Raw genomic sequence first — 24,677 nt, forward strand, 5'->3', positions numbered from 1 at the left:
AGGAGGAAAGACCCTTCCCTCCCACAGTAGCGTGGTCTGCCCTCCCTCCCGGCCGCCTGGGCTGCAGCAGGTTCGCCCAAACCAGGAGTGGAGACTCGGAAAGGGAGCTCCGGCCAAGCGCCCGGAGTCAGCCAGAAGCCTCCAGCTCTGCCACCGACCGCCCACGCTCCTGGATGCAGGAGCCTCTCTTCTCTCCCCTCCATCTCCCTCATGCCCCGTGGCTACCTCTGCATCCTCCCTCCAACCTCCCATTCTTCCAGGGACCGCTTCCACTGCCCGGTGTGCCCACACGATGACCCGGAGCTAGCTGCAGCTGCAGGAGGCTGCCACCACCGCCACCCCACACACACGCACACCCCCCGGGAGCGCCACCCTTTCCTAGGAGGCTACCCCAGAGGCTCCCTTAGCTCACAGCCAGACTCCCGCCACATCCCCGCTCCAAGCCCACGCCAGCCTGCGAAAGCGGGGAAAGGGAAAGTGGACAGTCAAGTTGTTTTCCGCAAAGCCCGAAGCTGGTCCATGGCTAGCCATCTCTGAAAGTACACGCGGCGGCAAAAGTCAGCGGGACCGGGAGGAAGGAATACAGCCCACAGCGCTGCAGCTAAAAATACCCGAGCTCGCTGCCTCGTGCCGGCCGGCCGGGGGCCAGATGCACTTTAGCTCAGCGCCCCCCACTGGCGGGAGCCCGCGCGCACCGCCCGCAGCGCACCCCGCCGGGTCCCGGCCGCGACGGCCGCCTCCTCCCCGCGCCCCGCAGACCCCCACCTCGGCCCCGCACTAACCCTGGTCCGGGCGAAGTGGTCCACCCAGAAGCTCCAGTGCAGGGGCTCCGAGTGCGGGACTGGCACGCCCTCTCATCCCCAGCCCCCCGACCCAAAGATGGCTGCAGTGCATGCACCCTAGGACAGGCAGGCCCGCTCAGCTTCCTTCCTTGTCAAAGAGAAGCAACCTTCCCCCTCGCCCGCCAAAAATCATGCACTCTTCCGGGGTACTCGGTTTCCCAGTCCCTGCCCAGAGAGCAGGAAAGGTCCCTCTTCCAGCCAGTGCTTTAAAAAAATAAAATAATTAAAAATAATAATAGTAAAAGGCTGTCGCTCCAGTTCGAGATCCCCTGCAAATCGGTCCATCTCACCCGGCTCCCGAACGCGCAAGCCGGAATGGAGCGTGGCGCCAGCCGACCCACAGCCCGGGAACTCCTTCCCCTCCCTGGTGGTTAAAGGCATCTGGGCTCCCTGCTCCGTCCGACGCTGGCCAAGCTACCATCCAAACTCGTGCCCCTCCAGGGCATTCATCCACATCAGAACAGCCCTCCTGCACCTGACGGGGACGGGCTACCGGCAGGCACGCCGCCTGGACCCGCTCATCCACCTGCCCCGGCGGCCCGGACCTGGAGGGGGCGGGGAGCAGTGCACCGACCCGCAAGCCCCTCTGGCTTCTTCCCTAAGCAAGTCCTCCGTCCCAAACTTGGCCAACTCTCCGTGCCAACCTCCCTCCCGGTTACCCCCGCAGGACAGAACCTCTTTCTCCCCTTCTCGGAGCCACGCCGAGACGCGAACTTTGCAAGGTGAAAAGTTTCCCCCACGCGTTCCGCCGGCTCTCGCCTCCCCGAGCCCACCTCGCAGCCCTTTGGCGCCCATGGTTGGTTCGGTAGCGCGCTCCAGCCGGTGCAAAGGGCAGCCCCAAAAAATCACATTATAAACCCCACGCACCCTTGCCTCCGCCGGCGATCCACGGCTCCTGCAGGCGCTTCCCCCGTGGTCTTCCTCTCTCTCCCGGCGGCGCTCCAGCCCGGGGCGAGCTGGCCACTCGGCCGCCGCTCCGCCGCCGCCGCCGCCGAGCTCCCCGCGCGCTCGCCGGCACCGGAGCCCCAAGCGGAGGCTCTGGGTGCTCCGCGCTCTGGATGCCGGCTGCCGGCTCGCAGACGGAGGAGGGTAGCCGGGAGGAGGAGAACAGCAGCGGACGGAGCGGGAAGGGGGCGCGGGATCCCAATGTGCAGCCCAGATCACACAGCGCAGCCTGCCGGGAGGAGCGCCTACTCTTGGGCTGGCTCCGAGCTGCCGCTGCCGCCGCCGCTACTGCTCGCTGCCTCGCTGCTCCCAGCTCCCCATCACAGCCGCCGCCGACGCGCGGCCGAGCCCCCCCCCTCTCTCTCTCTCTCTCTCTCCTCTCCCCCTCTCGCTGTCTCCTCCTCCCAAACCGCGAGAGAAAGGGGAGAGGGGGAGAGAAGCTCCTGCGTCCCGGCTGGCTGGCGATGTCTGAGCGAGCGGGGCGCACGGGAGAGGGGGCAGGCGGGCGGGGAGAGGTGGGTGGTTGTGGGGGAGGCAACGCAGAGCTGGAGGGCGCTCCCGGCGCCGGGCCTGCCGCGCTGGACTAATTTTAGAGCTCCGGTCTCCCTCCACCCGTCTCTCAGGGCGCGGGGATCACACCAACGCGCTTCCCTGCGGCGCGCAAAGTGAAGTGCCGGCCTCAGAGAGCGCACGCACAGGCTGCTGGCAGTCCGGGCAGTCCCCGCAGTCCCCGCCGCCCCGCAGCCCCGCGCAGAGGTCCAGCACGTGTCACTCTCCCGGGATGGCGGCGAAGAAACTGAGGCACATCAAGGTGAAAATGGCTTCTCTTGAGATCCCAAGGTTAGTGTGTAGTGTGGAGATAAAAAAAAAAACCTCCAAATGTGTGCCTTGGTTCCAAATGTGCTACACAGGCAGGGCTCCTGCTACTTTGTCCATTGGACAACCTTAGGAGAAGGAAGCAGTATGAACTAAAGGGTAAGGTGGCCGGTTCTCTTCCCTCCTTTCCTGCCCACCAATAGTTTCAAACATTTTTGTGGAACTGGGGGCACTCCGAAGAGAATGAGTGAGTGATTTGGGACCTGATGATTTGCAACTCAACCTGCCAGTAGGACTACTGTTCCAGTACCTTCTGCATCCACCACTACCAACACACACACACACACACACACACACACACACACACCCTACCTGCAACAGAGGTTATATTTGTCTTCTCAATTCTTTACATCCCCACCCCAGTCCCTCTCTTTGTACCCTCACTCTTCCACTTTTTTTTTACTTCCCCTCAAAGCAGAGGCAGTCTTACACCCCCACCCCCACACCAGTTTCCATCCCCACTCCCCGCGCCCCCCACACAGAGCAATGCACAGATCTCCCTAAGCCAACCTAAAATGTGCCCATTGTCTGGGATACTGTCTCCTAAACTGTTTCTCCCCCAGCTCAACCTTTGTTACATGGGGAGAGGCGCATAAGGGACTGCACATCTATTCTCCAGAAGAAATTTTTACTTTTTTTGAACCATGAAATTCTCTTTGGGGAGCTAGGTAGGGGCTGCTATTAGGGGACTTGAATCTCAGCCACTAGAAGGAGCCATTTGAAGATCCAATTCAGTTTACCATTCTGTTTTTCCAGCTCCCAGTCTGGGGTCTCCATATATATATATATATATATATATATATATATATATATATATATATATATATATAATTTTTTACAGAGAGGAAGGGAGAGGGATAGAGAGTTAGAAACATCCATGAGAAACATCGCTCAGCTGCCTCCTGCACACTCCCCACTGGGGATACGCTTGCAACCAAGGTACATGGCCTTGACCAGAATTGAACCTGGGACCTTTCAGTTTGAAAACTGAAGACTCGTGCTCTATCCACTGAGCCAAACCAGTTAGGGCCAGGGCCGCCTCCTTGTCACAGCTACACAATGGCCCCCCACTCTTCACAGGTGGAACGTTTCCCTTGAAAGCCTCTAGCATCTTTGCCGCCTTGACTGCTCCGTAAGCCATGACATGCTCTGGTCACCGTGAGAGTTTAATGTGAATACTAAAGGACAGCGACAGCTCCCCATACAGCAGCTAATTCGGGGATAATCAGCATGTTACGTAGGGCTGCATTGCCCCATAGGCCAGAGCATGGGTCTGGAATGAGGGAAGCCACCAACAGGGCTAGGAAGACTGACTTGCCCTCCGAAGTGTTCGAATGTGAATAGTTTTATTTTCATCTTTGTATCAGCAGCTTTCTAGGGCATTGAAAAGTTTATTGCCATATAAATATGTCCCTACCATGGCATTTTTTCTTGTGACCAATGGAACACAGTTAACTGCATCAAAGATTTTAATGAACCGATATATTTCCCACCTGTGTGTTTCTGTGCAAGTACTGAAATATTATAAGTTGGTTCCAGAAACCAAGTAGTTTGGGTAGAGTCATGTAGTGGTGGTTTGGCCAATGGGATGCTCAGGGAGGGAGTGCTGGCAAGGAAATTGGGCATCTTCCACCTTTTGCCTGGGAAGACTGCCAGAGAGTGTAGGTGTGGCCGTTGCTGCTGCTACTGCTGGTGATGCTCTGATTCCTGCTCTTAGAAGGTTCTGTTATGCCTCAAAGGTACCATACCGATAAGTACAAAAAAAAAAAAAAATCTCTCTAAACCTCAGCCCCCTATGTCTCTAGGCAGTAAGAAGAGAATAAAGTAAATAGTCTTTACTCAAAGGGCAGGCACAAGCCATGATAGCCCATGGGTAAAAGACTTCCTGCAAGGATGATAGAGTGGCTTATCTAACAGAGCACCCTTCAGGCCCTTTAAGGTGTGCATAGCACTTAATCCTCATCTAATACTGATTGTATCAGAAGATCACTTCATTATATTTAAAAGCGCCTATTGTGTGCTAGTAAGCAGATGACACACTAAGCTTTATGATATCAGAGAGTCTGTTTCTCAGGCGGGGTGGCAAAAAAGTAGGTTTACAGTTTGTGGAGAAAATAATAGAATGATTAATAAATAACAATACAAAGAATAAACACTTTCCCATACTCACAACTGTAGACCTCCTTTTGCCACACTCCACATTCACTTTTCTATCCACAGTTCCCTTCATAGCACTTGGCGCACCTAATGAATATTCGTCACTGCTCAATACATATTCAAAGAATATACAGATGATGCAAGCTTGAAGTGGAAGTTCTTTTAGGAAAGGAGGCCCAAAAAATGAACGATTATGAACCTGTAAGAATATAATGTGACTTGCTGTGTTACATGCACCGATTTCCTTGCCAGCACACTTTCCCTCAGTGCCCCATGCACCACTTGAACTTCTCTGAGCCTCACCTGTGTCTTTCAGCCTCTGCTGGGATAACCAGTTCTCAGTGGCTCTCGCCAGCTCCACACAGGTGCAGTCTGACAGTGCCTTGCTTTAGGCCTCTCTTAACACCTCTCCTCCCACCCACAGACTTCTCTGTTAAAGTTTCAGGGTAGACTGAAATCCAGAAAGAAGCACTAGAGATTAAACGCCCTGTGGTCAATCTTTGATCAATGGGAGATGAGAGGCCACTAATAAATGCTCCCCTTTCAGGCCTCCAACAAAGGATGCTGAAGTGTTACATACAGCTCCTCAGGTGGTCTTACTGAGTGAAGCAGCCAGCAGCCAGAAGCAGGGGCCAGCTTGATAACACATTCAGGTACTGCCTCTCCTGCTGCTGCTGGACCCCCTCCCCCCGTCCCTCACAGGCTCCCTAAAATTGCACTCCCCAAAAATGTACTTTCCAAGAGTCCTTACTGCAGGCTCTGTTTTCTGACAATTTCAGAAAATATCCACCATTTATCCTAAATGTTCACATCAAGAATAGTCAAATGATTTTTCAAAGTGCTCTATAGCATATACATATGTAAACACACACACACACACACACACACACACACACACACATTACACCCCACCCAGATCTGTTCTTATCAGTCCCGTTCAGTTTATTTGTGTTTTATAAATCAGGAAGGACTGTGTGTAGAGTGACATTTGAGTCAGTGCCTATCTTATTGTTAAGCTGTCCATAAAGTACTCAATAATGGAAGAATTCCTTACCACAATGAGCTATTGAGGAGAGTGGTAGAATTTCCTTCCCTGGAAGTACTGAATCAATGGATAGATGTTTATCAACTTGGGATGGGAGTGGATCTGTCAAGAAACTATGGTAATAGGATTTTTCTTGGAAACAGATAAAATCAGGCTGTATTATGTCAGAGAGTCAGTAGAGGTTGGCCGTTAAGTGAGCAGGCCTCGGAAGCAGGCAAACTGTCTGAGTTAGAATCCTCACTTTCCACTCTCAAGCTGTGAGATCTTGGATACGTTTCCTAATTTCCCTAGGTCTTAAGTTACTTCATATGTAAGGTAGGACCTATAATAGTATCTATCTGATAAGATTATTTTAAGAGTAAATGAAGTAATTCATAAAAACGTGTGCTCAACATATGATAAGCACCCAACAAATTTTAGCTGTTATCCTTTTGGAAACAAATTATGAAGTAATTATTTAATTTCACCTGAGCTCAAAGTCAATGCCAGAAGCCAGAACAAAGTTCAGACTCTACTACTGTAGCAGGCAGTTAGGTAGGCATGAGCAGGGCAGGAAGGATGGGCCAGATACTGAGGGTCACCAGGGTCAGGGCCTGGGTGCCTAGCAATGGGCAAAACTACAAGCCCTGGCTCCACTGCACCCTTAAGCATTAACCTCTGGAGATGACATATCGGTCTCAGCTGTATTTTAGCTGCAAACCCAGGAAAGCAGCAAAACTAGGCAGAGTGGAGGGCCAGCTGTATCCATTAATGACCCCCGCCCCTGGTGCCAACCAATCAGTAGAGACCAGGAGGGGCACACCTGGAAAGCTGGTGAATGTTCTATTGAGATCCTCCCCTGAGACTGCAGATAAAAGCCCCCAGAATGGAAGACCCTGTGGGGCAGTGTTTCTCAACCTTCTCTCATGATGAGAATCACCTGGTGGAGTTGTTAAAACACAGATTCCTGAATCCCAACTAAGAAGTGCTAAACTAGAATTTTTGAGAACATATAGGTAAAATTGCATACCTAACTTAGTGCTCTGTATATAACATCTGTGTTAGAGCACTAGTTAAGTATATAATTTTACCTATATGTTCCCAAAAATTCTAGTTTAGCACTTCTTAGTTGGGATTCAGGAATCTGTGTTTTAACAACTCCACCAGATGATTCTCATCATGAGAGAAGGTTGGGAAACACTGCTGTGGGGCTCTCTATGGAAAATGACCCCTGCCTTTCCCCACCCAGGGGTTAATGCTTCCTTTCCCAAGAGGTCTCTCTCTCTCTCCTCTCTCTCCTCTCTCTTTTCTCTCTCCTCTCTCTCCTCTTTCTTCTCTCTCTCTCTTCTCTCTCTCCTCTCTCTCTCTCTCTCCCTCCCTCCCTTCCCTGAAGTACTCAGGCACCAGACACCTATCCTCCCTCTTTAGTTACTTAAAGCCATTTATCTCTCTCTCCTAGTCCTAAGCCCCAAGGGCCCTTCTACTACCTCTGTAATGTTCTAAATAAACTTGCCCTTGTAATTCAAGTTTCTGGGCTCTGAATTCTTCTCTTAGCCAGAGCAGAAGTACCCAGGTTGCTGAACTGAGGGCCACCTAACTCATCGCTAAAAACTGCCTGGTGCTGTTTTTCTGCCTCTAACATTACTTATCATCTTCCGTGCTAAAATTCTGATTCCAACTCCTAGTCTGGAATGACATCTTGTTATCCACATAGCTCTTACAGGCCAAACTTTTACTCAAATACAGCAAAGTGATGTTCCAGATATTCATAAAATTTATATGTAATATAAAAAGGCTCAGTTTGGGATGGGAGCATTTATTTATATCCTTTTTGTTCTCCATTAATAAATAAAGCTCCTTGGTTTTTTAATTCACCTTTTATAAAACTACATCATATATTTCATATATGACTAATTTTAACGCAAATATTTTATAGAAAAATATTTCATTTAACTCTAAGCATTATACAGTGTTGCAGAACATAGAAGAGACCCTGTATTCTCTTTATCCCAGTGGTTCTTTATCTTTTTTGGTTCACAGACCTCTTTGATTAAACTTATGGAATCTCTTTTTAAAAATACACACATATACACCCATTTTTAAAAAAATATATTTTATTGATTTTTTACAGAGAGGAAGAGAGAGGGATAGAGAGTTAGAAACATCTATGAGAGAGAATCATCGATCAGTGCCTCTTGCACACCCCCTACTGGGATGTGCCTGCAACCAAGGTACATGCCCTTGACCAGAATCGAACCCGGGACCTTTCAGTCCACAGGCTGACGCTCTATCCACTGAGCCAAACCGGTTTCGGCTACCCCCATATTTTTTGCATTCTACTTCAGTATTTCCATTGCCTCTAAATTCCCTCCATAGAACACAGATTAGGGAAAATGTTGTACATGAAAAAATACAGTCCAGAATTCTAGTTCCATTTCTTCTGGGTTTTAGTTACTGTGCTAGCATTTGCTTTTCTGAATTTATTGTAGGAAGGAATATGTAATACCTCAGGGGCTGGAGGTACAAACCATATCTGAAATGAACTTGGATCATTCCAAACTCTTGAGAACTTACTCCTAAAACAAAGATGTAGCCCGGCCTGCATGGCTCAGTGATTGAGATTTGACCCATGAACCAGGAAGTCGCAGTTCAATTCCGGTCAAGGCACATGCCCAACTCCTGGGTTTGATCTCTAATGTGGGGCGTGCAGGAAGTAGCTGATTGGTGATTCTCTCTCATCATGGATTTTTCTATCTCTCTCTTCCTTTTTCTTCCTCTCTGAAGTCAATAAATGAAAAAATTTTAAACAAATGTGTAGCCTAGGCCACCTGTGTTGGGACCTGCTATAAATGAGACAGTCTCTGCATTAGCTTCTACTTAGACTACAAAGCTTAATAAGAGATAAGTAATTAAAAAGTGCTAATTTGGGCTATACAAGCTCCCAATTAAAACTCAACAGTAACCTAATTAAGACAAAAGTGACTGCAGGAATTTTTTTAGAAATTAGACCAAAAATATCTTATTACAGAGGAATGTTTTATCACTGATGTTTCTCAAAATTGGAGGCATACAGCAATACTGTAAAGCAGACTGACATTTTTATTATCTGAACTTTTACAGATGTCTCCTTTCCCCCTAATTGATCCCCCCCACCACCACCACCATTCCCACCCCAGGCAAGCCCTCACACCCCAGTGTCTGTGTCCATTGGTTATGCTGATATGCATGCATGCAAGTCCTTTGGTTGCTCTCTAACCCTCCTCCCCCACCTCCCCTTTTGAAATTCTCTACAGATAATGCTTCCACACAACCCATTACCTGCAGGTTGTGCAGGCCCCTCCTACTTCCCCTCCTACTGGTGTACCCACTACTGCTTAGACTTGCACAGGACCTTCCTTGCCACTTAGCTATCCTGAGGCTGATCAAGCCAATCCCCCTATTTAGAAACAACAGACAAAACTTGAACAGATCTGATGACTACTTGGGCTTTACCAAGTAAATTGTCTTGCTAACTTTCTTATCCTTAAAAAAAAAAATGTATCTTGGCTATGACTCCCCCCTCTTTGATTTTACACAGACTAATAATAAATGTAATTTCATTCTTAACACATCTATAATTCTTTGTTCTTTAAACCATTTCTCATTTTTTTACTCTCTTATTCATCCATTCATTCAAAAAGCGCTTTTGAGCAGCTATATACTTCATTCTCTGCTAAGTGCAAAAACTTCTAAGATATCTGCCTTTTCAGGCCGGAGGAGAAGTCATTGTTATCAAACTGTTTCTGGTGACAACCAAAACAGCACTAGGCGTTAGACCAGTAGAGTAAGGCTGGACCTCGGTTCAGCAACCTTGGTATTTGAGTTCTGGTTAGGAAAGAATTCAGAGCCAAGACTCAAACTATAAGAGAAAGTTTATTTAGAAAGTCACAAAGGTAGAAGTAGTAAGTGGTAGAAGAAATGGGCTCAGGAAGCAAGATACATACGCAAAGGAAGGAGAGAGAAAGGTAAAGGTAATGGGGTCAGGGCAGTATTATAGAAGAGAGGGAGGGGAAAGACTAGGGCATTTTGCTGGGAGAGACCACAGTCAGGTCCTCCATCCTCCAGGCTTTTAAGGGCAGGGATTTTAGGGAAAGTCCCAGGGGAAGATCTCAATAGAATATTCATCAGCTTTCCAGGTGTGTCACCTCAGGATCCTGGTCTCCACCGATAGGTCAGCAACAGGGAGTGGTCATTAGGCAGTGCAACAGGTCCTGATGTCAGCCATGGCATCACTTGTCTTGTTTTGCTGCCCCTCTGGGCCTGGAACTGAAACACAACTGAGGCCTAGATGTTCTCCCTGGGGGCTAATGCTTAAGGGTGTGGACTTGCAAGGGCCTGCATAGGAGTAGCATGAAGCCACTCTTTGGCCCCTGTTCCTCCTCCAGGGGGTCTACTGCCTGATTATTGACATCCAGGGTAGGAAAGGTCAGGGGAGGATCTGAACCAAATGACCAGAGATAGAAAAAGTCAGGGGGTTTAAACCATATGACCAGCCATATACAAAAGGAGGACAGATTACCCTGGGAGCCAGGTCCCTGTTTGTTTAGTTTTTCCCAGTTTGTAGGCACCCTGTTGACCTTCTGTACCTGGCCTACTGTCCTTGGTCTGCTCATGTCTGTCTAACTGCCTATCCCAAATGATCATATAAATAAACGTACCAGCCAAAACCGGTTTGGCTCAGTGGATAGAGCGTCAGCCTGCGGATTGAAGGGTCCAAGGTTCAATTCTGGTCAAGGGCATGTACCTTGGTTGCAGGCACGTCCCCAGTAGGGAGTGTGCAGGAGGCAGCTGATTGATGTTTCTCTATCAATGTTTCTAACTCTCTATCCCTCTCCCTCCCTCTCTGTAAAAAATCAATAAATTATATTTAAAAAGAAAGAAACGTAACAGTGGAAAGGGCTACACGTGAATGCCTCGGTTGTTTGTTTAATGAACATCACCACTCCAGAGAAGAGAAATTTTCAATTATCTCCCTACTTTATTAATAAAGTTCAACACTCACCAGGGCTGAAAAGGACAGTTAGTGCTACACCTGGCATATGTTTTGACACAATGTTATAAATGACAGATATCATCAAATACTAGGGTATTAATAGTGTCAGGATCCCACTTCAGCATTTTCACCAAAAGTTTTTAGCTGCCCCATTGACCTCTAGTTAAACCGTCTTTTCCTCAAGTATTTTGAGATGAAATTTTAGTTTTTCATTCAAAATTGCTGCTTTTAATTATTTATAAATTATGGGTACTCATTATCTGCCCCTATATTTCAATATAGTTATATTCAGAATGAAATATGCTTTCGTGGGCTAGTCTAGTTAGACCACAATTTATAACATCTTTCTGTGGGAAAGGCATTCCAAGTTTAAAACACAACTGGCTTACAGACTTTTGGAACATGACTTGTTTGTAAATCAGGACATTCTTTTAGCAAAGGGAAAGTTACTATATAATACAAAAATGAGGTAATCATTTCTTGTAAGTTCTATAAAATCTTAAGAGTTAGAAAAGTAGTTAGAGTTTATATATCCCTCACTGTCGTTACCTTTGCCCACATGTCTTAGCTGCTGATTCCTTCAGTCGTAACTTGCTTCTCTAGTGAGCCTCCAAAAAACAGTCTAGACACAGGATGAAGACTTTTGTCTACTGAATAAAAGGAGGAAATTTGTGTCTTTTCTACCTTATTCATAGATGAATGCAGAAAGGAAAGTTGAAAAGAAATCCATCTAAACCAAGCAGCTCCAAAACCAAAGGAAAGGAAAAACCCTCTCTGAGAGTTTGGGGAACAAATTATAGCAATTGCTTTTTTAAAAACCAGATCTTAATTGAATCAGTGAAGTATTATTAAAAATAAATGCAGGCATATTGCCTTAAATTAATGAACATAAAACCCCCTTTTCATTTTCAATTCCTGAAAAGGATCTATTTACCTTTATTTTTTGAATACTTAACTAAACGAGTTAATACCCACTTCATTTCACCAGGCCAAATGTTAGCCATGAATGTCAGTGCAATTTTTCAGAAGTGAACTGCATTAAACGATTTGCATAACAAAAATGTCACTGTGAACCAGTACCTTACTGCCCATGGCTGTTGGAAGCTAAGTGAACATCATCTTTTTTCTTATCTGACAGTTTTGTCCACCGGAAAATAACTGACCCTTACCAAATGCAGTTGATTTTCAGTAAAGTTAAAAACAAACAAACAACAACAACAAACTACTGACTATGAGGAATTAGCAGGTTCAAGGAGTTGATGATAGGATTCAGTTTTTTATTTTCCATTTCAAAATCTTCCAGTCCAAATGCAAACCAGATTTGTGGTGATTAAAAAGTTCTTTTCCTCTGGCTCTGACTGAGGACTTGGATTGAAACAAGTCACTTCCCTCAGTACATTTTCCATTGGGCAGATCAGCTCATTATACAGTATTTATGACACATTGACATTGATTTATTCATACACTGAAAACCTACTATGTGCAGAGGGGCATATGTTGGAGGTCTTTTTTACTTTATTTTTTATTGATTTTAGAGAGGAAGGGAGAGAAAGAAACATCAATGATGAGAGAGAATCATTAATTGGCTGCCTCCTGCACACCCTCCCGCCCCCCACTGGGGATTGAACCTGCAACCCTGGCATGTGCCAGGACCTGGAATCGAATCCTGACATTCAGTTTCATAGGTGGTCTCTCAACCACTGAGCCATTCTGGTCCGGCTAGATGTTGAAATCTTTGCAGCAAACATGGTCCCTGATAAAATAGGAAGCTTACCCATGATAACCACCCAAATCTAGCGCTGCCTCTAGACTCAGTCACATTGCTTTGTATGAATATAAACAGAATTCTTAACCTTGATACCGTTATTTTCAGTTCTTGGCTACTTCACCAACCCTGGGGCTTTTCCTAGTGACCTCCAGTCTCGGTGAAGTTTCTGTGTTCCCAGTGGCCCCTCTGTGACTTCGCTTCTCACACTCTTAGCCTCATCTTCATCTGGTTTTCAGTCTGCCTTTCTACCAGAGTAGGAGCCTCCTGAGGATAGAGGCTGGTCTTTATATCACCAAGGTGGGCATCACTTAACAGCTGCTCAGCAAAATGTTTGCTTGTTGTTAAATGACTACACTCGCCTAGTTTGTTTGTTTGTGGGGGTTTTCTTTTGTTTTTTAGAGGATGGGAGACTATGGAGTTGCCCATAGGAAGTCTCACACCAGTTTCATTTTTCCTGGGCCTAAATCAGTGGTTCTGAAAATTGGTTCCTGGACCAGTAGCATTCCCATCCATTGGGAACGTGTTAGAAATGCACACCCCAGGGGTTACGCCCCACCTGGTGAATCAGAAATGTGGGAAGTGGAGCCAGCCAGCTGGGGGGTTTTAACAAACCACCCAGGTGATTCTAATGTTTGTTACATTTTGAGAACCACTAGCCTAGGTCTTCCTACTCTTAACGTACACATTTATACCCACAGTACAGAGGATGTCCACTTAAAACCTTCTCTCCTGTCCTCAAAGACAGAAGCCTTGCACCCCTTTAAATCAAACTTTAAATCCCTGCAGGGGATGTAGTCCTTTGCTCTGATTTGGCAAAAACTCCAAATTACCCTACCTCTTTGTTTTCCTTGGGAAGGGTTGAATTGCCAGGTAATTGCTTCAATTAACCAATTCACAGTGTTTCCTTAGACACAGCTGGTGGTAAAACCGTCCACAGTATCCAAAAGGTGTTCTAGCTTCTTCCCTCAAGGTTGCAGCCAACCAGAGACCTGCCAGGGAGGAGAAATGAACCAGCTCAGGAGAAAGCAGGGCCAGTGTCTGTATCTCTTCATCCCTGTTCACAAATTTCCCTCATTTATACCCCAGTTCAAAGGGTTGTATGCTACCACGGTCTGGCACTTGAGTGACAGAAGGAAATGTTTTCCTTACACCATCAAGTACACCAGTGTTTCCCAACCTTCTCTCATGATGAGAATCGCCTGGTGGAGTTGTTAAAACACAGATTCCTGAATCCCAACTAAGAAGTGCTAAACTAGAATTTTTGGGAACATATAGGTAAAATTGTATACCTAACTAGTGCTCTAAGACAGATTTTATATACAGAGCACTAAGTTAGGTATGCAATTTTACCTATATGTTCTCAAAAATTCTAGTTTAGCACTTCTTAGTTGGGATTCAGGAATCTGTGTTTTAACAACTCCACCAGGCGATTCTCATCATGAGAGAAGGTTGGGAAACACTGAAGTACACTATGGCTGCATCGCCCCCAAGGTCAGACTCATCATAGAAGTGGATCAGGCTGGGAAACACTCTCTTGCCTTTGCCTCAACAGCTTTGGTTTCCCCGCCAATAGTCAGTGCAGTTTTGCATGTATGTGAACTGGAATTTAAGTCATCATAGTCTCAGGAGAACACACATTCTGAAATCTTGAGAAGGGAATGTTCATGTAAATAATGAACTGCAAGCAATTCTTAAGAAATAATCAGATTACTTACACAGATTAGGCACCTGGAAATATGAAAGAATGCTTAAGAAGTTACTATGGGAAGTATGCACCTAAAATTAGTACTTTTTTTTTTTTTTTTTTTTTTTTTTAAGCCATGCTGCAAGTATTACTTTCCCGGAGATATTTGAAACCAGATGCCAATAACTTTTTATTTCCCCTTAAGACAAAATTGATTTGCTTGATAGAGCCTTCTATCTTTCCGAGCTGGAAGGCTTGGGTGAAGAAATGTCTAAAGAAAATTTCATTTCTCAGAAAATATTTCTGAGCTTGTTGGGGAGAGGCAGGAATGGCATTACAAGGCATTGCCGTGCTGCTGCTGGAAGCTAGGGAGAGGCCAGGGCAGGGTGAAAACGTGCAAATCTGTGGAGCATCCCCAGCTCTTGAAGGTCTCGCAGAGTGGTCACCATCAAGGAAGCTGACCCCGACCTGATGTTGACAAGTAACATTGAGAGACCACGTCAGCATTTTTGGTTTAGTTGTTTGAGTGAGGGCAGAGGGATTTTTTTTTTTTTTTAAACTGAGTAAACATACATGCTTTAGTTCATTATGGTTAGAATATTTGGAAGCTATAGAGGATTCAGGAAACATCAGGTTTTAATTCCTGTAAATTCGGCTGTTACTTACAGTAGAGGGTTTGTAACAATAATATTCTGATAATCTTGGACTAATGTACTCAGTAAGAGCCAAAACAGAAAAAGACCAGTACTTGTATTCATTTATTAGCCCACTTATTTAAGTGTCTAAACACAAATACATTCTGTGTACACTTCTGAGTGCCTGTTACCTTTCAGAAGCCAAGGGCCTAGAGGTTAACATGACATATTCCTGCCTCAGGGAGCTTGCATCCTCCTTTAGTTGTACCTGCTTGCCTCTACAATGCCCTAGCCCCATGGTCAGCAAACTATAGCTCCCAAGCCACATGTGGCTTTTCGGCCCCTTGAGTGTGGCTCTTCCACAAAATACCAAGGCTTAGGCCAGTCTATTTTGAAGAAGTGGCATTAGAAGAAGTTTAAGTTTAAAAAAATTGGCTCTCAAAAGACATTTCAATCGTTGTACTGTTGATACTTACCTCTGTTGACTAATGAGTTTGCAGACCACTGCCCTAGCCTAAAACACAGTTGTAATACTTATGCCTGCTTCCTTTCCAGCGTGGCTGTTCCTTTCTCTAAGTCCCCAGCTTGCTTTTATTATACAAAAATAGGAAACCCTTATTTTTTTTAAATAGGTAACTACTTGAAAAATATTTCCTGAGCAGCTACTAAGATCTCAGTTGTGAGTCTCCACTTCTCATGGTGTAGAGACCTCAGTCTGGTTCCTGGACAATTTTTACCAAATTGTTTCTGGTAGTAGTTGTTTTTTGTTTGTTTTGGTGTTTTTGTTTGTTTGTTTTTGTTTTTTTTTCTTGGATACCTCTGGAAATAGGAATAGCAATTAATGGGAGATGGCTCAGCACTAATTATGCTCCTACCCAAAAAGGACCAGAAACCGCCCTTGAGAACAAACCTCGGGAAGTTTTTCACTTATTGTGAAGGCATGTGCCAGTGCACGGATGAGACGGTGCCTCCTCACCACCTCTCTAACAGAGCACATGTAGTCACCTTCATTAGCATTTCCATAAGAATTGATTAACTTGGAAGGAACAATCAAATTCAGTCTGAATGATCCTTTCATCCTAAGTATGAGAAGTGTATCATTGTGACTTTTGCATTAACAAGTGCTGACAAATGACAGTCTTTCCTGATTTCCTCTTTTCACCCTGCCAAGCCCTGACTTGGCCTGGTAGGTTGGGTGGCATTCCATCATGTCCCTGTTGTAGTCACGGAGAAACTGCATCAGCAGTAATATTACAGCTAAATTTGCTACTCAGGAGCCCATAGCTCCTGAATGGAGCCAGTTTGACATCTTGGCCGGGATCTTTGAACTCGAGCCCAGCCTCAAGGCTGTTGTAACCTGCATTTGTCTCAGGGTGGACTATCTTCCTTTCGTCTCTGTCCTGGCAGAGAGACACACAAGGACCCTCCCAACCGAAAAGGGTGAAGAGGCAAAGAAAGAAGAAAGGGAAGGGCCGTTTTACAGTATAAAGATATGAGAGTTAGCCCTTTTTTAAATTCTAAATCAATCCTTTCAGATACATACATTTAGTATATGTCATCTGGCTAGCTTAACCTAACATACTTAGTTTCCCTAACCATTCAGTGGGTAATTCTTATAGACTAGATACAGTATTTGTTTTGTTTGCTTTTGGCCGTGTTCATTGCTCTTCATATCCGTACACTCTCTAGTCTCAGAGATTTGCGTTATACTCTGAACAAAGACCAGTAATCATAGGAACATTATCGAACTGCCTAGAGAGATTTGCAATTTTTAGGAAATGAGAGATGATTGCATTCTGAGATAGTCAGAAAAGTCTCCTTGAAGAGGTACAACTTGGGCTGAATCCTGAAGGATGGGGAGGAGTGCAGAGAGATGGGCAGAGTGAATTGGTAATTTCCAATGGCACAGACACAAAGGGAGAGAGACGTAGGGCAGAAGTGCATTAGAGCTCTTCCGGGGAAAGGCAGAGTGCTGGGCTAGAGCTCATCTGTGGGAGCGTTAGTGGAAAATAATAATGTGAGGACCAGATTTAAAAGGTTCTGGAATGCTGGGTAAGGGAGTCTGAACGTCATCTTAACGCCCCAGAGAGACACGGAGCATTTTCCGTTGAGAAAGGACAAGATGCGGACGTTCAGGGCACTAATGGTGCTGATGTGTGATCTGCTTTGAACAGGGGAGAGCGGAGAGTCAGAGCAACCAGTGAGAATGGGGAGGTCAGTGGCTGAGAGGACAGCGTTGGGGATTCCATGGATCTGGGTTCCAGACTTAACCCCTCCATTTCCAAATCTGTGCACGTCACTTACCCTTCTGAGTTCTGGGTTTGGATGCTAGCGTCCATCCTCTTCATACATTCAGCAAAAACTACTGAGAATCTAACTCTGCCAGACACTGTTGTAGGCACTGGGGGTGTAGTGGTGCTAAAATGAACAAATTAGCTACCCTTGGTTGCTGTTTTTCGTGGAGATGGGAAAATTGGGAGGATTAAATGAGGTGCTGTATATACAGTTTATGGCACACAGCAGGTAGGCAAAAAGTGGTGACTAGAGAGTCTATTGTAGTAATAAGCTCAGCAAATGATACAGAAAAACTCTCGGCAATATGCTTTTCCAGAATCTTCAGTTGCTGGAGAAGAAGCTCAGCTGTACATTTCAGCACATGGATGTCATCCCACTGGCTCTTTCTCAAGAAATTCTCTAGCTTTTTGTTCCGATCCGGCCAGACTTCAGTAATTTAAACATTTCATGCCGGCATGGGATTTTCCTAGACCAGTGGTCGGCAAACTCTTTAGTCAACAGAGCCAAATATCAACAGTACAACGATTGAAATTTCTTTTGAGAGTCTAAAGGTAGCATCCATGCCACAGCTAGGACTAGAATCTGCCCTTGTTTTCTGCCTCTTGGTCTAGTGATATTTCCATTGAGGTATAACTGTGAGGAGCATGGCTGCAAGCTGCACTCACTCTAAGAAGTCTTTTTAGACTTAGACTTCTTCTAATGCCACTTCTTCAAAATAGACTGGCCCAGGCCTTGGTATTTTGTGGAAGAGCCACACTCAAGAGGCCAAAGAGCCGCATGTGGCTCGTGAGCCTCAGTTTGCCCACTGCTGTCCTAGACCACCTGAGTCAGACTCCCTTCTCAGATGCCCAGGCCATGGAGTCTGCCCCAGCCTCTCCTCAGATGGGAGCAATCCTTCCCTCCCCTTGGCCAGTCCAATCAACACTCCTTTCCTCCTGCAAGAACAGTGAGAACTGGAATTAGCTCCTCAACATCTCTGCTCAGGTCAACTCCGCTAAACAGAATCTATCGTTGAAGCATTTGTTCAAGATCTGAGCACCTAAATTCTTTTTTATCACTAGATGGCTGGCCAAAAGAACAAATGATGCTTGATATCTTTAATATTCTCCAAAGCAATACCAAGCAAAGTTCAGAAACACTATCTATCTATCTATCTATATATCCATATATATATATATATATATATATATATATATATATATATATATATATATATATATATCACATCACTATGTAATTTGACTTGGAGTCCGCTGCTTTTTCGTTATTCAGCGGTATGTACTGACTCTCCCTTGCAGGCTGTGGGGCTAGATGTAAGGGCCGAGATAGAGCAGCTTGCAGCCATGCTCCTCACAGTTATACCTCAATGGAAATATCACTAGACCGAGAGGCAGAAAACAAGGGCAGATTCTAGTCCTGGCTGTGGCATGGATGTTACCTATGCATTTAAAGTAACTGTCAAATCACAACAATATAAAAACAGTTAAATTCATTGAATCATTAAGTGCATGGCAATGCCCTAAGTGCTTTGTGTGTATTACTTTATTCTCAAGGCAACCCAATGAAGTTCATATTATCATTATTCTTCTATAATACATGAGCAACTTGAGGCTGGGAATGCAGCCCCCCACACACACAAATACACACACACACACACACACACACACACACACATTCTACTGCTAGTGAAAAAAAACAACAAAAAACAAAGGTGAAACTACATCTCTCTTAATCCAGAGTCCCAGGCTTCACATCCATTCTCCAGGTAACCGTGCTTATCTTTGGGTGGTGATATTAGGGATGGTCTTTATTTATTTTGCTTTTACATAATTTTTCCATATTGCCCATAACCATGCTCTGCTTTAAAGTTGGGAAAAAAAATTCTAGTTATTAGAATGGCCCTAAAAAGTCACTTATTCTCTCTTTGAAAGAGTCCCTATTCTTTAAGTTTTTCTTCATAAAAGCAAATATGTGTTTCTGCTTGGTGAAGCACAGTAGCACTTCGTATTCTCCTACTTGTCACACATCAAGAGCTGCCGTGGTGTGCGCTGTAATTCAGTTGCCAGTGGAATCCCAGGGATGGCTTCACATTTCAGGTGTGTGAAGCCTCCACTACAGAGGAGCTAAGAGGACACCTTTACTGGTGGGAGGATGGTATCCATGACAATAATGATGGGGAAGAGCACAGAGTCAGTACTGACATCATAAAAATGGTGTCAGAGCACGCAAATGGACAGAGTCCCAGAGTCTAGATTTAATCTGCATTTCCCTAAGGCAGCCTGACAGCCCTTAGCATCACCTTCAATGGGTGATGACTGATAAGGAGAGAGAGGTAGAGAGAGTAGGTGGCTGGCTATGGGGGGTGGTGGGAAGATTGTGTCTGCCCTCCAACTTTGTCATAGATGCTTGGAATTCCACCATTATTACCTCACCATGATGGATTAAGCAGTCCCCACCACTAGGTTAGGCAGAGTCCTTCTGTGTATTCCTGGCCAGATAATATATTAGACCATTATCAGTTCTTATCATTTTCTATTGAATATCAGATTTCTTGTCTATGGCAACAAATTAAGAACAGATTAAAAGGACAAGAAGTATAAAAAGGAGTTTGACTTCAGACACTCTACAACAACAAGGTATTGCCTACTGTAAAGAGAGCCAAGGGGCTATGTCTGACCAAAAATATAATGTTTTATCTATCTGTCATCTATCATATATCTATCTCACATAACCTCAGGCCTATTTGTCTGCAAAGTCCAATTTGACTGCAAAATCTATATCATAGATTTCTTCCATTTTTTTAACCCTTCCTACATATGCTTCTCAACTTCACAGTTGCTCTCTACACTTTGAGCTCAACCATAAATCTTGCTTTGACCCAATGCCCACGTGGCCCACTGACGCAAGGAGTGTGAGGGATCCTTGAAGAAGAGCATCCTCAGATAAGTGCAGACTAGAGCAGCTGGGCCCCGAGCTGACCCACAAGTGCATAATCGGTAATTGATGATTGCTATTTTATGCCACCAAGTTTGGAGTGATTAAGAGCAATAGCTGATGATATAATGCTCTTTCTGGTTCTATAGCCTAAATTCCTTGTATCACAGCTTAGAAATGTTAGAGTATCCTGTGGTCAGCACCCATTTTTTCCTCCAGCACAGTTTTTGGCACATAATAAGTGATTGATAATGTTTGTTGAATGACTGATTAGTTTCAGTAACAACCAACCTACATTTTCAGCCTTTTGTTATGGGTTAAATCGGGTCCCCCCGAAAACATATGTCAAAGTTCTAAAACCCAGTACCTCAGAATGTAAACTTATTTAGAAATAGTGTCTTTACAGTAGTAACCAAGTTAAAATAAGACTATTTGAGTGGACCCTAACCCAGTATGACTGATGCTTTTATCAAATGGGGATATTTGGACATAGTGACAGACACAGAGGGGAGATGAAATGAAGACTCAGGGAAAAGGGCCATGTGACTGGATTGATGTATCCACAAGCCAAAGAACACCTAAGATTGGCAGAAACCGTTAGAAACTAGGAGAACCCAAGGAAAGATTCTCTCCTAGAGCTGCCAGGGAGAGTTTGGCCATGCCAATACCTTGATAGCATACTTCTGGCCTCCAGAACTTGGAGATAACACATTTCTGTTATTTCAAGCCACTCAGATTTTGTGACAGCAGCCACATAAAACAATCACACCAATGCTGTCTTCCTCAGTCACATCAAACCATCCCCATGCCCATTTATTCCTCTCTGCCCTTACACACATAATTCTTCTTTTTTGAAATTCTTTGCCTCCACTCTTTCTTTTCACTTCCTATCTAACTTTCAAAACCCAACAGAAAGCTCATCTCCTCTGAGAAGCCAATCCAGGTTCCACAGGGGGAGTTCATTTCACTCTACTGTGTTCTTATTTGTCTTGCTTCTTAACTGCCGTATAGTATTTTTCACATTATAGTTAACTACCCTGTTTCCCCAAAAATAAGACAGTGTCTTATATTAATTTTTTCTCCCAAAGTTGCGCTAGGTCTTATTTTCAGGGGATGTCTTATCTTTCCATGCGCTAGGTCTTATTTTCGGAGATGTCTTATTTTCGGGGAAACACGGTAGTGATCCAGTGCATGGATTCATGCACTTTGAAAGGAAATTAATTAGAAGGTGGTTGGAGGGGTGGGACTGGGCAAGAATGGACAGACACACCCTAGAACCAACCTCCTGCTGTCCCTCCCCAGAGTCTGTGAAGTGAGCAGGGTCCCTCCAGCATGTGGGGTTCCTTGGCCTGGCCTGTGGGGATCTGGCCCATACCGGCTCTCAGACATCCACCAAGGGGTCCCAGAGTGCAAGCAGAAACTCTGCAAAGTTGCTGTTGTACAGGGTGTGGAAAGCAAACATAAGTGCACAGAAAACTAGATTCGGGGCCGATAATGCTCCAGCAACAACATAACCCACAGCTGAAGGTGGAATTGTGCAGCCCTGCAAAGAATCGGGCCCCCTCCTCTCTGGTTCCAGGGTGTGTCACTGGAGACTGCGGCTGCCAAGTCACTGCAGCCTGGCAGCTCCTGAGTTGAGCCTCTGCCCCTTAGTGACCAGTCAGACAGGCAGAGGGACACTTAGTATATTAGCTTTTTATATATATAGATTATTGTTTGAATACCTTTCCCCCCCTGCAATGCTGTAAGTCAGAGGTCGGCAAACCGCAGCTCACGAGCCACATGCAGCTCTTTGGCCCCTTGAGTGTGGATCTTCCACAAAATACCATGGCCTGGATGAGTCTATTTTGAAGAAGTGGCATTAGAAGAAGTTTAAGTTTAAAAAATTTGGCTCTCCAAAGAAATTTCAATCATTGTACTGTTGATACTTGGCTCTGTTGACTAATGAGTTTGCCAACCACTGCTGTAGGGCAGGAACTATGTATTATCTCCCTCTCTCTGCATCTTGCATTTCTACTACAATTTCTGGCTCATATAGGTCCTTGAGAAATACTTGCTAACTGACCATACAGGTTTAAAGAATGAGGCTTTCCTTTGGGAATAAAAGCTTAAAAGGTGGCCCAAGGGTGCCTGGATGGTGGCAAAGGGCTCTAGTGTCTGTCAGGGTAGGAAGGGCATTCCCCAGGGCTGGTGAGGTGGACTGAAAGGAGGGGGAGGGTGGCTACTTAAGCTCTCGGTCCCGGGAAGGTTCAACTCTTCCCCACAGCAAAGATGCGAGTTAAAGTGCATTTCTGGTTCTAGTCCACACACTCAGCACCTGCTTTTTCATCGCTGAAATTTCCCAACTGGAAGGAAAAGAACAAAGAGCCAAAATCCTCTTTCTATCCACACTATTTGGCACCCTTGTGTTAGAACATAACGATGTTGTAGAAGAATGTGTTACAGGCAGGGCCTGTGAAGTCAGGAAGACTTGTGCTGGAATTGTCCTGGTAGTACCACTTCTTTACTGTGTGACCTCGGGCAGGTTCCTTTACCTCTCTGAGCCTTTGATTCCTCATTTGAAAAAAATAGAAACGATTCTTTCTGATTCGCAAGGCTGCTATAAGGACCAAAGGATGCACACTCCCTGAGCGAGATTGGAGCATAATAGGTGATTTTAAATACCAGCCTCCATGCTTTGTGCCTAATCAACTAATAACGTAACCCAGAATAAAAACGTCTTCTCTGTTGCAACATGGGCAACTGATGAAAACGTTCTAATCTGCAGGTCACACTGATTTATCCTGCAGTAATCACTGCAGAATGTATCAACGTGATTAAAGGCCAGAAAACATCAGTGCAGTCCCTATAACTCTGAAGAATGTATGCCAACTTCAGCCTTTTATACAGTTTAATAGATGAAAAACTCCCAGAAACGAGGGTTAAAATGAAAATAGACTTTTTAACTCCGGCAGTAAACAGGGGTCTCCTTTTGTAGTGCTACAAGTACAATAACTCTTGGTTAAATTTTATCAGGGCTCACAGCTTTAACTGCTGGATACACATCACCCGGTGGTACCTGGATACAGGAAAGAATATAAATAATACATTTATAAATGCCAACAATTTTGTGATCTCATTTCATACCTGTCACCTCACATTAGGAAATACATCTTTCTGTGGGCATGCAAACACACCAGCCTTCCTTTGGTCTTTAGAACTGTTTCCATTTCTATTATTAAAGCCTGTTCAGAGGCACATTTTTGTTCTTGGAAATTGCAGTTCATAAAAGCCATCTTCAAACTGAGCAAAATTATTTCCATAGCATCTGGTTCCTTCATGGATGCGTTCCTTTTCACTTATTAGAAGAGGCTTCCTCGCGGCCAAGTCCAGATTCAGCAACAGGTTGGCAGGTACACCAGATGCCGGACACAGCTGTCCTTCACCGCCCTGGGTCAGCCTCCACTCAGGAGGGCCCCCACAAGGCACCTCTGAGATGGGGACTCCTTTCAGACTCAAAGAGGTGGCAGTGACAGACAGAGCTCAGCCTTTACGGTGAATACAAATACCTTTAAGATATATTTACCCCTGGAGGTTTCAGCTTTATGGTGTGCAAAAAAGAGAAGGTGAGTTTTAGTGCCTTTTCTAAGCAAGATCTATTAAATCCTTTAAATTGCATATGAGAAAAATAAAATTAAAGAAAGGCAATATAAATAACCAAATTATAAAGCTTGTATAATAAACACCTCCAAATCAGAAGAGCTTGTAAAAATAATACTTGGGAGCTTTTATTAATATTATTAATGTGGAAACACTTAAGAAATTCATGTATGCCGTGCTGCCCCCTTTCCCTTCAGCAAGCTGGAAGGGCTGGGCCAATACCCTTAGCCTGTGGTCGGCAAACTGCGGCTCACGAGCCACATGCGGCTCTTTGGCCCCTTGAGTGTGGCTCTTCCACAAAATACCATGGCCTGGGCGAGTCTATTTTGAAGAAGTGCCATTAGAAGAAGTTTAAGTTTTAAAAAGTTGGCTCTCAAAAGACATTTCAATCGTTGTCCTGGTGATAGTTGGCTCTGTTGACTAATGAGTTTGCTGACCACTGGCTTGGGCAACACATTCTGTGGGTTGTGCAAAGCCCAGAATTCAACCCCTTTGGTTTGTGTTTGGGGAGCTCAGACCATAAGCAGGGGTCTTCAAACTACGGCCCGCAGGCCACATGCGGCTCGCAGAGGAGTCTGATCCGGCCCGCCAGGTTTTTTGGGCAGTGAGCACAGCCGAGGTGTTACAGTAGGAATTAGTAGTTCATATAGTCCGGCCCTCCAGCTCTCTGAGGGACCGTGATCTGGCCCCCACTTTAAAAAGTTTGAGGACCCCTGCGAGTGAGATGAAGCAAGTCTCTTGATCGCTAAACCCCACTTTGCTGGTTTACGGTTAGTATACTTTTTTGAATTATTTCATGCAGTGCATCTTATGTGATTCTAGCCCCAAATGGAGTTGCCTTCCCAC

General features: G+C 45.1%; 2 protein-coding genes across 8 annotated transcripts in view; one reads left to right on the forward strand and one right to left on the reverse strand.

The window, feature by feature from the left end:
• The window catches only part of FAT3 (FAT atypical cadherin 3), a 644,128-nt gene extending 641,830 nt beyond the window's left edge, over positions 1–2,298 (reverse strand). The window contains exon 1 of one of the 5 annotated variants that reach the window (XM_084895365.1): positions 1,710–2,298. Coding sequence is in view for 3 of the 5 variants with exons in the window: in XM_084895364.1 (XP_084751490.1) it covers positions 783–858 (76 nt within the window). In the remaining 2 variants the exon portion in view is untranslated. Of the gene's footprint in view, positions 1–782; positions 885–1,709 lie in introns of those variants that run through there. The other 4 variants (XM_084895366.1, XM_084895364.1, XM_084895363.1 and 1 more) reach the window with 4 other exon arrangements.
• Positions 2,269–24,677, forward strand: part of LOC311628300 (immunoglobulin-binding protein 1-like) — a 48,713-nt gene continuing 26,304 nt past the window's right edge. For 2 of the 3 annotated variants that reach the window (XM_084895415.1, XM_084895416.1), the window contains exon 1: positions 2,269–2,627. The gene's annotated coding sequence lies outside the window, so the exon portion shown is untranslated. Of the gene's footprint in view, positions 2,628–5,367; positions 5,474–24,677 lie in introns of all 3 variants that reach the window. The other variant, XM_084895414.1, reaches the window with a different exon arrangement.

The sequence above is a fragment of the Pipistrellus hanaki genome, assembly GCF_964339955.1.
Source record: "Pipistrellus hanaki genome assembly, chromosome: 9".
NCBI classification, from domain to species: domain Eukaryota; kingdom Metazoa; phylum Chordata; class Mammalia; order Chiroptera; family Vespertilionidae; genus Pipistrellus; species Pipistrellus hanaki.